At 42.1% G+C, this 15,621-nt stretch overlaps 1 protein-coding gene across 2 annotated transcripts in view; it reads left to right on the top strand.

The window, feature by feature from the left end:
• The window catches only part of LOC136864546 (uncharacterized), a 628,768-nt gene that overhangs the window by 518,815 nt on the left and 94,332 nt on the right, over positions 1 to 15,621 (top strand). For both annotated transcript variants that reach the window (XM_067141666.2, XM_067141667.2), the window contains exon 11: positions 9,637 to 9,914. In XM_067141666.2, the coding sequence (XP_066997767.2) occupies positions 9,637 to 9,914 (278 nt within the window). The remainder of the gene's footprint in view (positions 1 to 9,636; positions 9,915 to 15,621) is intronic.

Below are 15,621 nucleotides of genomic sequence, written 5' to 3' on the forward strand. Positions count from 1 at the left end.
CATTCAGAAATTTAAAGCGAGATTGATCGCTCAAGCTTTTAAGATACTGATGAACCTTAGTTGTGATGAAATATTTAGTCCCGTTATAAAGAGGAAAACAATGAGATTGTTGATAGGCATTGCAGTACGTAAAGATTGGACTGTAGAACACCTAGATGTAACTAGTGCTTACTTAAATAGTGAAATCAGTCGTACTGTATACATGGAAAAACAAGAATAGTTTGTAGAAAAGTATGTCCTAAACTATGTATGTAAATTGAAGAAAATTATCCATGGATTACCGAATTCGAGTAAAGACTGGGATGCTTGTGTTGATGCTATAATAAGAAGGCTAGATTTCAAGAAATGTGTCAAAGAACCACGTGGGTATGTAAAGGAGAGTTGTATCAATGGTCTGTATGTTGACGATATAATTGTAATAGGTAACAAAGAGGTTGTTAAGATGGTAAAAATAAGATTGGCATATGAGTTAGAGATAAAAGATCTAGGGAAAGCGACAAATTTAGTGTCAATAAAAATAGAACACACAAAATAAGGGGTTATGTTGAGTCAAAGTCTATACATAGACAAATTACTTGCTGATTTTTCCATGAGTGACTGTAAACCGAGTAAGACTATTTTACCAAGGTATATAGCAGTTGGAAACGATGAGCAGGAATTCGATTGTACCATCTATCGCAGTGCGGTGGGAAGTTTGGTATATTTGTCAAGTAATACTAGACCTGACATTGCGTTTGCGATAAGTAAAGTTAGCCAAAATTGTCAAAATCCTAAGATTAGAGATTGGAAAGAGATGATACATATCATGAGATATCTATATGGTACTAGAGACTTAAAGTTATGTTTTAAAAGTTGTGAAGGGACTGTACAAGTATTCTGTGATGCGGATTGGGGAGGAGATACTGAGTCTAGAAGATCAGTGAGTGGATATGTAACCATAGTGGCAGGGGGAACAGTGTCTTGGTATAGTAAGAAACAGAGTAGTATTGCTAGATCTACCATGAATGCTGAATACATGGCAATGGCAGAGGTATCTCGAAAAGTGACTTGGATGAAAGATTTGCCATCAGAGCTAGGGATGGAAAGGTTTATGGATACACCTTGTAAAAGTTTTTGCTGACAATGCAGCAGCAATTAAATTAACCCAAAACGATCATGTGAGTGAAAAGTCAAAACATATTGACATCATGTATCATGTATGTAGAGAACTAGTAGAAAAAGAGTTCATTGAGTTTGTACATGTAGCTTCAGAGAGAAATACTGCAGACTTGTTCACAAAGAATTTATGAAGCAACAAGCTTAAAAGTTTCTATAGGCTTATAGGATTGCAATGAAGGGATAATTGATTGAAGTGTAGTCCTTTTTTATTTTTTGCGAAAATGGGAGGGTGTTGGTATGCTGTGATATTCTCATAAAAATAAATAATATCATACATATATATCTTGTGTTAGTTGTAAGAAATCTACATTAAGGTTGTGTGTTGGTAACTCAGGCGTATTATTCCTTGAAGAAATTGAGTCGATTTGTCTACCTTGTTTTTCATTCTTTGAACCGCTAGCTGTGTGTGATTGATAGTTGTCGACAACAGTTCGCAATAAAAGATGTGTGTGATGAAGCTGGTGTTTTTGTCATAAAACGTGTTTGCCTGAACCTATGTTATGAGCTAATAACGAAGAGATATCAACAAAACTGCTTTAGAAAATGGACAAGAGAATCCTATTCTATTCCTCATGAAAATTTGAATTCATAGAGATCCATAGACTTGTATCAGTGTTTTTCACAGCAGTGTCCTGAAATGAGATCCCGTTTCCTGCTCCATTTTCTGATAAATGCAGAGGGATGATATGGCATGATTCCTAATCCACGAGATTATCCATATGTTGAGTGTCCTCTTTGAAGAAACAAGCAATGTCTGTATGGTAAATGGGGTTCATAATGGATGCTTAAATGCAGGCAAGATTCACGTTCACATTTTTTTTTATTTTCCGCCTTACATATTGGTATCTTCCCTCATGAATGCCCTTGGAATAGCGGTGAACAACATTGCTAGCATTGGTGTAATGGTGCGTTTGGCCGCTGGCAGTCAGGCAAATGTACGCTTCATCCATTGAGACCATGGTCTTCCATTTCGACCCTGTCAGGTATCTTTAATTTTTCTGCAGTTGGTCTTGCGTTCGACAATTTGGCACAGGAGGAGGTGATGAATGCACCACACCACAATGTAGTCCTGGATGGTCATGTTCACAGGGGAAGGAGAGTTATTCACTTATTCTTGGCATACCATATGTCATGTGTTGAAGCACGGCAAGTGACACTCACTGGTCGTCTTACAGGAGTTTCTGTGGGCATACGTTTACCAATGGTCCTCTGTTGTGTGTGCACTGGGACACTGTACCATTCACAGTGGAATTCTCAATGGTCAGACCATTCTCCTAGCACTGTTCCACTATTTGGTCATACAAGAAATGTACATGAAAAAGGGACAAAATGTACTCATCCCAGTAATGGTTAATTTTGTATACTATTCTACAGCTACATGTAGCCTATAGGTACAACACACTGGCACTTCCTACTGTAGATGGGACAGAAGGCTAACAGCATCGGGTACACCAGCACTTCAGATAAATCTCAAATATGGCAGTGGTGTTGCAAAACCATTTGCAACCTTCTGTATATGCAAACATTTGGGCAATTTGTGTAGGAGAATATAAAGAAGTTTGGAAGATGAAATTTGTTGTATGTTAATATTGTATTATGTAACAGTGCCTTGTGAGACATCAGAGAAACAGCGAGCAATGAGGATAATGTGCCTGAAGTAACTCTCCACTCCTGATTATTTAGGAAGCCAGCAAGAATTGGTAAAGAGTTTTTCATGTACCGTACTTTACATTTGGAAGAGGTTCTGTAGCAGGAATACATTTTTAGAAAAAGATTTAGAGGATAGCTTCTAAGATGAAAGAACTGCCCTCGGAATTCTAATCCAGATGCCCTGCTCTCCAAACGGTGGCATTCATTGTGTCTCTCTGTGTTGACCTTCTTCATGAAATCGGTTAATGTGCCAATCAGGAGTAGAAGCAGTTCAGGTTCAAATCCCAAAAGTGACCTTAAACTCTGCCATCTATAATAAAAATCACTTTAAGAGAAGCTATCGTCTAAAACTATTTCTAAATTTTGAAATTTTAAGTCAGTTCTTGAAAAAACTGACAGAGAGTGCTTTGTGCATTACCAAACAGATTTATTTTAGTAATCAAGTTCTTTCCTGGCAGACAAATCCTAAGATAGTCACTTCAGCATCGAAGAACTGAATCTCTCTCTCTCCCTCCCTCTTTCTCTCTCTCTCTCTCTCTCTCTCTCTCTCTCTCTCTCTCTTATGTGTTGTCTGTCGCCATGGAAATCAATTAAATTACCAGTCCAGAGAGTGGAAGATTCAAGGCTGAGACTCAACCTTATATCTTAGTATCAAAATTTATCCTGCATGACCGTAAACAATACCTAGGTTCATTGGAAGTACTGGCCCAGCCTCCCGAGGATCACCACACCGGCAACCCCTCACGGTTTCTCCAATCCTCATTCAACGAGCGACCGAAGAGTGTTGATAGTTTGAGTAGAATAGCGCAATAGAAATGAGCCTCCACAGCAAGCAGTGCAGCTCCAGCCTATCTTGAGTGCACAGTTCAAAAAACAAAGACACCTCCGTACAGGCCATGATGGCCCTTGGAGGAGTGGAAGGTAAAGGCTTCCACCATTTTAACATCGGCACGTGATGGGGTAGAGTAGTTAGCTCTACGCCCGGCCGCCTTTGCCCCCAGAAATTAACCTGGTACTCATTTTTGGTGTAGGATGAGTGAACCTCAGGGCCATATGCATCTCCGGAAGTGGAAATCTCGATTCTTAAATTTTACGACTTCCTGACGGGATTCGAACCCACGCGTTTCCGGGCGAACCGAACACGCCTTTACCGCCTCGGCCAGGCAGCCCCCTGTGCTGTGATTCTGCTTCAGTAAGGACAGTAAGATGTAATAAAGCATCTCACGAAATTTTATGTTTGTATTACTGGTAGTCTTTCAGACACAGGAACATTAATTGTAAAAAAAAGTCATTTTGAGGAAATCAGGTATAAAACTTGAAATTATATGTACTCACTCATATTTTAAAATGAAGGCTCAAAAGCACCCTGTAGCATAGTCAGGATCCTCTTCCTGGTACCCCTCCTTCTCTAAAAACCTTTTCCTTCGGGCTGCCTGTCACTTGAGAGTTTGTGGAAGTATGTGGCCTAGACTGCTTTATTCATACTTTGGTGTAGAACTTGGCTGCACTCTGTGCCTTGGAAATTCTTAGTTTGTCTAAATGTTGCAGTCCCTTCACAGTATGACGGCCAGGGTTGATGTTCAGATGCAATAACACTATTATTCTTCCCATGTTCCCATCATTGAATGTTAACACAGAATCACTGACTCCCCATATCAAAGTTCTTAACCTCACAAATACACTGACTGACAGTGATAATGTAACACCAAGGAGGAGTGGTTCGAAAGGGATGAAAGTTGGGGAAAAAACAGAGACGGCACGGATGAATAATTGATGTTTATTTCAAACCGATATGCAGGTTACACAATGCGCACGGCATCGACTCAGTAGGATGTGGGACCACCGCGAGCGGCGATGCACGCAGAAACACGTCGAGGTACAGAGTCAATAAGAGTGCGGATGGTGTCCTGAGGGATGGTTCTCCATTCTCTGTCAACCATTTGCCACAGTTGGTCGTCCGTACGAGGCTGGGGCAGAGTTTGCAAACGGCGTCCAATGAGATCCCACACGTGTTCGATTGGTGAGAGATCCGGAGAGTACGCTGACCACGGAAGCATCTGTACACCTCGTAGAGCCTGTTGGGAGATGCGAGCAGTGTGTGGGCGGGCATTATCCTGCTGAAACAGAGCATTGGGCAGCCCCTGAAGGTACGGGAGTGCCACCGGCCGCAGCACATGCTGCACGTAGCGGTGGGCATTTAACGTGCCTTGAATACGCACTAGAGGTGACGTGGAATCATACGCAATAGCGCCCCAAACCATGATGCCGCGTTGTCTAGCGGTAGGGCGCTCCACAGTTACTGCCGGATTTGACCTTTCTCCACGCCGACGCCACACTCGTCTGCGGTGACTATCACTGACAAAACAGAAGCGTGACTCATCGGAGAACACGACGTTCCGCCATTCCCTCATCCAAGTCGCTCTAGCCCGGCACCATGCCAGGCGTGCACGTCTATGCTGTGGAGTCAATGGTAGTCTTCTGAGCGGACGCCGGGAGTGCAGGCCTCCTTCAACCAATCGACGGGAAATTGTTCTGGTCGATATTGGAACAGCCAGGGTGTCTTGCACATGCTGAAGAATGGCGGTTGACGTGGCGTGCGGGGCTGCCACCGCTTGGCGGCGGATGCGCCGATCCTCGCGTGCTGACGTCACTCGGGCTGCGCCTGGACCCCTCGCACGTGCCACATGTCCCTGCGCCAACCATCTTCGCCACAGGCGCTGCACCGTGGACACATCCCTATGGGTATCGGCTGCGATTTGACGAAGCGACCAACCTGCCCTTCTCAGCCCGATCACCATACCCCTCCTAAAGTCGTCTGTCTGCTGGAAATGCCTCCGTTGACGGCGGCCTGGCATTCTTAGCTATACACGTGTCCTGTGGCACACGACAACACGTTCTACAATGACTGTCGGCTGAGAAATCACGGTACGAAGTGGGCCATTCGCCAACGCCGTGTCCCATTTATCGTTCGCTACGTGCGCAGCACAGCGGCGCATTTCACATCATGAGCATACCTCAGTGACGTCAGTCTACCCTGCAATTGGCATAAAGTTCTGACCACTCATTCTTGGTGTTGCATATGCTCTGTCAGTCAGTGTACTTCTTTTGAGTACTCGAGTCCTGATAATATTGTTGAAAGACTCGTTGGGATTCTGAGTGCGCCCATCTAGACACTTTCTGAGAAAGTCTGGATGAGCTAGGTCTTTGTAGATTGGCTTGATAGCTTCCATAACTGCTTCAGGTATAGAATTCTTGTGTCCAAAGCACTCTCCTTAAGATTCCGCCTTCCGGAACTTACACCATGTTTCAGGTCAAGGTGGGCAAAGTGAATGTATTGGCTGCCTGTCACTTGAGAGTTTGTGGGAGTATTTGGCCCAGACTGCTTTATTCATACTTTCTAAATAGTTCACATGATTTCTGATCGCCATGCCATAATACTGCTGAAGTTCATTTATTGTTTTATCAGTCAGTCGACCCCTCAGTAGCTCTCATCTGACAATACAGTGGTCCGCAGACTTTGTTTCAATTTTCTAAGCCGTGTGCCCATCCTCTTCTGAACATGTCCAACACACTACAGTTTCTTTATCTCAATATCCCCATATGGTTTTGATTCAATGACACACTTATAGGCTTTGGAAACACCATCCCCTAGAAACTGTGTATAATGAGAACACCCCTTTCTTGGAGCGAGCGACTAAATATTTTCACTGCAGCATTAGTTTCCATACCTCCACTGGTTCCTTCATAGTTTTTCTGACAGTTTGCATGTTCGCTATTTCTACAGAACCTATAGCAGTGTTTTGTTAGTGACTCAAAATCATTTACCTTGCCTGTATCTATGCTTGTAATCGTGGCAACTGAGTTTTTAGAAGTGTGGCCTCGTTTTTTGCCATGTCCGGTCAAATGCAATAGGTAAATCGCTATTACCTTCATTCATTTCAATTGCCTCTTTTGCTGAAGCCTTCATTGATAAGGAAGCAAGAGATTCAACAGCTTCTCCTACAAATTCAGTGTACCTTCTGAATTCTGGTAAGGGGTGCTGGAAGATTCATGAGTGAGCAGAAAAGTTGTGCTGCACTGAAACCTTTGCCAATAGCTCTCATGGCATAGAAGAGTCTAATATTAGCCTCATATATACTTTTCTTGCATTCTTTTGAAGTAAAAAATGACTTTCTGCCTTTACAGTTAGTGCAAATAATTACAATTCTTGCTGCAAGTCCACTTCTTGCTGAAATATCTTCCTCTACAGTTGCTTTCCCACCACAAAGGTTACAACATTAAAAATCAGTAAAAACTTGACTAAAAATGTTTATATCACGTAAAATATAACTTAATCTAAATCATAACTATTACTCTCTGAAGTTTCTTCTAATGATCCCAGTTCTTCAAAATGTTTACCTAATTTAGAGTCTGTCTTCTTGTATGGTGTCACATTTTGACAATCTGTTTCTACACAATTGGCGGAATCTACCTCATGTGAACCACATGGTCTTGTGCTTTTAGTATGCTGGTTGCTACAAACTTACGTTTTCTAAATAGACTAGCACTTCTAGGCATATTTATAATATGTTTACTAAAATAAGTGCAATCAAACTACACGGAAGCACTTCCAGAAACGCTAATTCACACAAAATTCAACTTTCTTCACACAAAAACAAGCATAGCGGCAGACATATTTGAAAGAGAAGAGTAACGAAAACTGGGCGCAGAGTATTCTCTATAGATAGGTGAGAACCACAGTCTTCTATGTTCAGTAGTTTCAGAGATATTCGTAAATAAAGAGATGCATGTCCAAAATCAACCAGCCTGACGGATATGCAAGCAATGTTATAAAATTTTAAAAAATATACTTCCAGCAGTTACACAGAGATGAATTATATACCATTTTATTCATGAAACACTAAATAATATTGTAGGACATATTTTGTAAAATGTTTAAAAAAATTCACATTTTTGCCTTTCAGACTCCCCGCATTGAAACTGGTAAATGCACACTGCCACTTCATAAATACCGGTGCTGATTGTTTGAAGGCGCAACAGACACGAAATGCTACACTTGCTCTTCGAGAATACTGCAACCGTTTGGCTGGGGGCTGGTCAGGCTGCAGTCCGGCTGGCACGCGTACGCGCCCGACTCCCTTTCCACTTCCTCCGTGCGCAGAGTGAACTGCGCAGCACGCGGGTAGGGCACAGCTCGAAGAGTGGGAATCTTGCCTTGCTGCCTGCTAGCGAGAGTGTGTCACATACACTTTGGAGTACCACTGCACTCCGCCTCTCTATCTCTAACAGATTTAGAATGAGTTACACTAGTTCTAAATTCGCATATATAATTATTTTGTTCGTATTCACCAAGCACTGGGAGGGGCTGCAGCCCTTGTGGAGAAACCGCGCCCGAAGCCTAATAATTGTTGTACACTTACCAGGTTCACAGCAGATGTGGAAAATATTTACCGTGAAGTTCCAAGCATAGAACAACACGTTTGCACTTATTATTAAAAAAACTATCGCCGATGTTCCAGTACACCACTACATACAGATTTTCAAATTTTGTTATGGCTACTTTTAATTCCCAAATTGTACTGGGAGTAGACTGGTAAACTGAGAACTTAGCAGCACCACATAACAAAGTCAGGAGGTAACAAACCTGGACTCCATGGTGACCAGAGCCTTCGTGAAATTATTTGTTCCCTGAATATATCGCTGAAAAATTGTACGAAGCAATTGGAGATATGAACTGTGGGTCTGTATTGTTGGAAGAACAAGTCCATAATTTCTGTTTCACACTGTTCCACAATGAACGGGTGGAAGATTTCATTACATTGAACTTCTGAATCTACCACACTGTTAAAAAATATTTGTCCAATAATTTGTGAATGTGAGATTGCAATCCACACACCAGTCTTTTGGGAATGAGGTTGTGTTTCACAAATCGCGGATTTTCAGATGTACAGAGTCGGATATTTTGACTGTGTAACCTGTTAAGTGAAACCAAGCTTCATCAGTAAAAATGTTCTCTCTAATACTTCCATACCGCGCAAATCACTCAAAATAAAAGACCCTCTTTTTCTGCATCCGCCAACTTCAACTCCTGACTGACAGAAAAGGTATACGGATAAAGATTTAGGTTCTTTTTCTCTGATCTATGCACGTAAAGACTGATAGGCCTACGCCAGTCTGGTGAGCCGATTTCCACATGGATTTACACGGACTTCTAAGGTGCCTGTCAGAAATATCCAAAAGTTCTCTTCCGTTAAAATTGGTGGTCTACTGATCTTTGGAGCATCGAATACGGCACCGCAACTATGAAACTTACTCATTATATCTCACCAAATATCACGATGCGGTAGAACTGAGTCAGGAAACCGTTCGCAAAATCTTCTTTTAACTGCGTCCACGTATTTGTCACCTTCCTGAAAACCAACTCGACTAAAAACGTTCACTCCTCTCTGGTAAGCACCTTAAAACTCATACGCTAATACCCACCTTCCCTAACCTTCACTTTATCAGCACTGCATCCCACTCGGCTCAGCTGGAGTGTTGCCAGCATAAGCAGGATCACTAGTAGGTCACTGCAAAGACTCATTTCTAATGCACTGTGTAATGAAGTATGGTAAAAGAGTTGTTTATAACAGGTCCACAATATGGAGGCCAGCATTGTCATGTTTGCATGCAGGGAAAATATCTTATGCCAAAATATCTGTTAAATATGGTATTTTAGAAAGATGGAAGCCACGTTACATTCCACTCTCATATCAACCTAGCTTGACATTAATGTATAGTACCCATATTGTGAACCATATGCATTAAAATGATAATACTGAACTTAAGTTCCAGGCACAGGGACCGGGAACGTGTACGAGAACGCAGCTCTAAGAAAAGATGGTGTGAAGAGCCTGCTACTGGAAGACGTTCTAATATGGATCAACGTCCAAGTGAACAAGAAGAGAGGTCATCACCTGATACCAGTGGTGGTGGCATCATTACAGCAAGTCTGAAAATTCCAGTGCCATCTGCCATTAACTTTGAAGACACTGACAGTCCATTTATGGAGGACAGTAGTTACAGCATTGCAACGGTAGATGCTTCCCGACAACAAATGACAATAGGTAACATGAATGGAGAGAAAAATGTTCATTTTGACGTATTAAAAGCATGAGTCATAAAAAAAAAAAAAAGAAACTGTTACTGTGTAATACCTTCAGACAGTAATATACATATTCACCATAATGAAGTTAAAAATTTGAACAACAAAGAAACTGTTACCGGACGGTACAGATTCAAACAGTAACACAGTGGAACCTCGATAATCCGTTCCCGGAAGCTACGTTTTTCCCGATTATTCGTTCAAATTACGTGGTCCCGCGAACATCCTAATTAAATCATGTTGTAAAAATTCCACGTTATCCGTTCCTCGAAGAAACGATTTCCCGGATCAACCGTCCAGAAATTTCAGTCCCATCAACGCTAATTCCTCGATCAAGCGTTTTTCAAGTAAACGTATCTTACGAAAGTAATAATAATAATAATAATAATAATAATAATAATAATAATAATAATAATAATAATAATAATGTTATTTGTTTTACGTCCCACTAACTACTCTTTTACGGCTTTCGAAGACGCCATCCCGTGAAAGGACGGCTACGACAATTGGAAGGAGACAGAACGTATTTCGACAGCTCTACTTCAAGACGGAACGAGTTTCGTCCAATGTTCGCACTTATAAAACATCTACATTAGGTCCTGGGTTAGATGTGTATTTTTTACTGCTTTCTACCGCATTGCCGAACAGGTTTTCGGCACTTCCTGAAAGGAAGACAGAAGACAGAATTCGAAATTGATCCTTCCTAACACGAATCGAGTATTTTAATATGATCGGATACGATTGCGTTCTCAAGACCAGAAGAAATGTTACTCTTTATATACACGGTTCAAAAGATAGGGGAACATGCTTTGTAACGTCTGGTATGTGAACGTTAATTTGGTAGATGTGGTTCCAATGGTCGTACAGCATACCTTGAGACCTTAGCTACTCAAGGTATGTCAAATCGAAGATTTGCAGGCGTAGCCATGCATTAAACTGTCAAGTGACCGCTCAAAACAAAGTGAATAACGGTGCGTCCGTGTGTCGTTGTGAGGTACGCAGACTACTGCGGTCATTTGAGTACGTAAACCAGCATATCCCAAGAGATATCTTAACGAGGTTCAAATCGCAAGGGCCGTCACTTTGATCCAGGAAGGATGGACTTTTCGTCTGTTGCCGTGGATCTCAATGTCTCTCCAGTTATCCAACGCTTGTGGAATGGCTACAATGAGACAGGCCAGTTCACAAGGAGCGATGAACAAGGTCGTGAACGCATGAAAACCCCATAGGATGACCGATATCTGACCATCTGTGCGTTGAGGCGTCGTTTAGCCAGAGAACTGCAACAAGACCTCAGGAGGGTCACTGGAGTCACGATGTCTGACCAGATAGTATAATAATAATGGCGTATGGCCTCCGGAGAGGCCGGGTGCAGGTCTTTTTTCTAGTAGACGGCCTATTAGGCTACCTGCATATCTGTGAAGATGAGGGCCCTATCCAGGATGATTTCTAATGTTGAATACGCCACACACACCCAGCCCCCGAGCCATTGGAATTAACCAATTAAGGTTAAAATCCCCGACCCGGCCGGGAATCGAACCCGGGACCCTCTGAACCGAAGGCCAGTACGCTGAACATTCAGCCAACGAGTCGGACACCAGACAGTAAGTAACAGGTTAAAAGAAGTGTCCTTACGACCCAGACGTCCTGTTCGAGTGCCCCGTTTAACGCAGCAACATTGCGCAGCTCGCCTTCCGTTTTCCTGTACCCACGTCAACTGGCAACTTCGCCAATGGAGACCTGCGTTGCTCACAGACGAGTCCAGATTTCGCCTGACACAGCGTGATGGACGTCAGCGTGTATGGAGACGCCGTGGTGAGCCGTATATGCCAAATGTTGTCCAGGAAGGAGACCGATTCGGACATGGCTCTGTGATGATGTGGGGTGGCATCAGTATTGATGGCCGTACGGATTTTGTCGACGTCCGTGGTAATCTTACCGCTGCGGGGTACATCGAACAGATACTGCTACAGCATGTGTTGGTTGCTGCATACGGTGTTGGCCCTGAATGTTTACTCATGCACGACAATGCCAGGGCTCGTGTAGAGTGCATCACCAAAGCTGTCTTGCGAGAACTGGACATTCAAGAGATGGAATGTCCAGCAGTGAGTCCCGACCTTAATCACCTCGAGCATGCTTGGGATAGGCTTGACAGAAGTGTTCGTGGGCGTCCTGATCCACCACAGACTTTCCAAGACCTCAAACGTGCTCTCATTGAAGAATGGGACCTGATACCGCAACGTGACCTCCGTCGACTTATAAAGAGCAAGGTGCCAAGCTGTGATAAATGCTTGTGAAAGACATACACCATACTGAAGCACTCCAACTGTGATAAAAATCCATCCTGCATGACTTTTATCACTTTGTTTTTGCCCCTGTTTGGACATTTCCCTTTGTGCTCTGAAAATGAAACCGAATCCATCGATGTTCTTTTGTATACTTCAACGGTAAAGAATAAAGGTTGAATTGGTAATATACCAGGGTGTGAAGTATTGTTTTGTGTAGCACGGCATACGTTCAAAAATGTTCCCCTCAGTTTTTTGAACTGTGCTCTGTGTATATAACACCATTACTGTTTTTGTCCTTATACAAGACGGAGATTTTTACGTTTGCGTATTTATGTTAAAAAGTCCTTATGAAAACAGCATTCGTTATATTTGCGCAGCGTAACATTTAAGAAGTTCGTATCATTTCCCACTCGCACTGGCTTGTGCAGCGAGCGCGCTAGCAGCTCAGCTTTAGGTCACGGAAAAACAGAAATTTCTGAAGTTTTATGGGTTTATTTTCTCTCTCTCTAATCTGCGTGTGATCAGTGACGGGCAGAATTGAATATTTAATGCACTGGAGAACTTTTCAGAATCGATACTTACATTCGAAACCATATTCTCGAGTTCAACATAACTTTAAAAGTTGTTGTATACCTAATTTACGCAGTACAAGATTTCCATAAACTTATTACAGACACTATAGGCCTACCGGTGACCAAATTACCATGGAGGATTTAAAAAAATTGTTTTGGCCATGATGTTGGGCGCTTTTGTATCTAATGTGCTTTATTTGATTAGATCAGAGAATTAAAAACTACTTGTGATCGATTGTTGTTCGGCTTGGCGTTATTTATTAGATACCGGTATTTCGACGAGCTTGGATGATCATAAAGTTGCTGACATGAAAGAAGTTTTCAAGGGAAACTGACGAAGTTTCCCGGGTAAAAGTGAACGTAAAGTATCGAGATTTGTAACTTATGCAATTATGTTTGAAGCCGGTTGCGCGGTCTAGCTTGCCTGCTAGGCCCTGGGTTCGATACATCGGCCACGTCAGGCATTTTTATCTGGATGTGAGGGCTGGTTCTAGGTCCACCAGCTTACGTGACTACCGTTAATTGAGGAGCTATCTGACGGTGAGATGGCGATCCCGGTCTAGAGAGCCAGGAATAACGGCCGAAAGAATTCGTCACATTGACCATGCCTCACCTCGTAATCTACAGAACTTTGGGCTCAGCAGCGGTCGCTTGGTAGGCCAAGGCCCACTAGGGTTGTAGTTGGATTACTTTTAGGGGAGTTTGTTATAATTATACGCATTTAATTAGTTTGATGTTTAGCCAATTTCTTGATGGTTCTAATTCGTTCCCGGATATTCCGTTTTCCCGTACCTTACGTTTATTTCCTGGGTCCCACCAAAAATTGAGAATCGAGGTTCCACTGTATACATATTCACTATAATCCAGTTATACATTTTAACAACAAAGAACTGTTACTGTATAATACCTTCAAACAGTAATATAAATTAGGCTCTTCACTATAATACAGTTATTCATTTTCACCCAATATTTGCTTCTGTATACCTTGTCCTTCTGGTGATGTGAATATGTATTGATGTCCTCCACCCCTGTCTGAAACAAGTTGTTTTAATCCTTACTTTGACTTGATTATCAGTTACCAGTACCTCTTTTACAGGAATACTTCTTCCAATAACACAAGAGTAGATGGCTTTAGGTTTCCAATTCCCATATAATTATGTGGTGAAAAGGCTTGTGTATCTCAAATGAGATGGATGGGAATATTTCATGTCATAAGTAAAATTAGTTAATATAATTTGATTTGTTTTAAGAGAGACCTCTGAAACAAAATGTCATAAAAACTGAAACAAGCATTTTATTTTCATGAAATATTGTACCGTACTTTGTTGCTTCGCATGGTTGTGCTGGACAGCAAATTAATTTGTTCTATTATCTTCCGGCAACATGTGACACTCTAATTGACTACCTAACATATGAAGGAACAAGACAGGATGTGAGAAAGAGTTCAGTTAAAGGGAATGATAGAAATGGCTCCTCTTGATTCTCTTCCTAACCGTTGTTATGTTGTACCAACACAGACAGGTCTTACGGCAACGATGGCTTAGGGAAGAGTTAGGACGGGAAATAAAGTGACCAAGGCCTTGGTTGAAATGGGCAACCACAGAAAACCATCTCCAAGGCTGCTGACATTGGGGTTTGAAGCCACTGTTTCCTGAAAGCAGGCTGACAGCTACATGACCTGAACCGCGTAGCCAACTCACTTGGTCCTATACATTTCCAAACTATCAATGGAAACATCCAGGTGAAGTAATGGAAAAAGAGTATGTTTAAGCAAATCCAAGGTTTTTAAACACTACATTATTATTAATGACTAGACACCCATAGGTTTTTTTGCTAGGGGCTTTACGTCGCACCGACACAGATAGGTCTTATGGCGACGATGGGATAGGAAAGGCCTAGGAGTTGGAAGGAAGCGGCCGTGGCCTTCATTAATGTACATCCCCAGCATTTGCCTGGTGTGAAAATGGGAAACCACGGAAAACCATTTTCAGGGCTGCCGATAGTGGGATTCGAACCTACTATCTGCCGGATGCAAGCTCACAGCCGCGCGCCTCTACGCGCACGGCCAACTCGCCCGGTCCCATAGATATTAGCTTAACGGGACCTTTGCTTCATGAACAGGTGCATTGTCATGTTGAAAATGTAAAGAGCCAGTTCCAAATTGTTGCCAAAATATGGGTAGCATAAAATTGTCCAGTATTCCATGATAGGCTTTCAACATTCATGGTTTGGGGAACTAAAACCGGTAGACTAAGACCAAAGCAAGGAAAAAGGGTGAATACCATGTTTCATCCACCAAATTTGACAGTGGGAACAATGCACTCCGGTAATTAACACTCACATAGCATCTGCTTAGACTGTCACAAAGTATAAAATGATTTGTCACTCCACATTTTGTTCTTCTATTGTTCTAAAGTCAACAGGCAAATTGTCTTGCATCACTGTAATCGATGACAAGCGCTCGGTTTAGTGGTACTTGCTGTATGTATTGCAGCTCACCCATGAAATCCAAGTGCAAACACCTCCCAACAAGTGGTATGAGTACTGATAGCACTTTGAGATGCTAATCGAAAGTCTCCGGTTATGGTTTCTAAGGAATCTTGTTGGTTTGACTTCACCACACATTGAAGAATTCAACAGTCCGTATCTATTAATTGTTTTGGCTTCCCTAGTCAAGGTGAATGTTTTATAAATCTCTGACATTTCCATTTTACAAAGCAAAAAATTAAATGTATCCTCCTAATTCAATACAAAACATAATTCCATCATTCCATCTTCGTAAAGTGAAAACTGTAAATACGGAATGATT

This window comes from Anabrus simplex, chromosome 2 (genome assembly GCF_040414725.1).
Source record: "Anabrus simplex isolate iqAnaSimp1 chromosome 2, ASM4041472v1, whole genome shotgun sequence".
In the NCBI taxonomy this organism is placed as follows: Eukaryota; Metazoa; Arthropoda; class Insecta; order Orthoptera; family Tettigoniidae; genus Anabrus; species Anabrus simplex.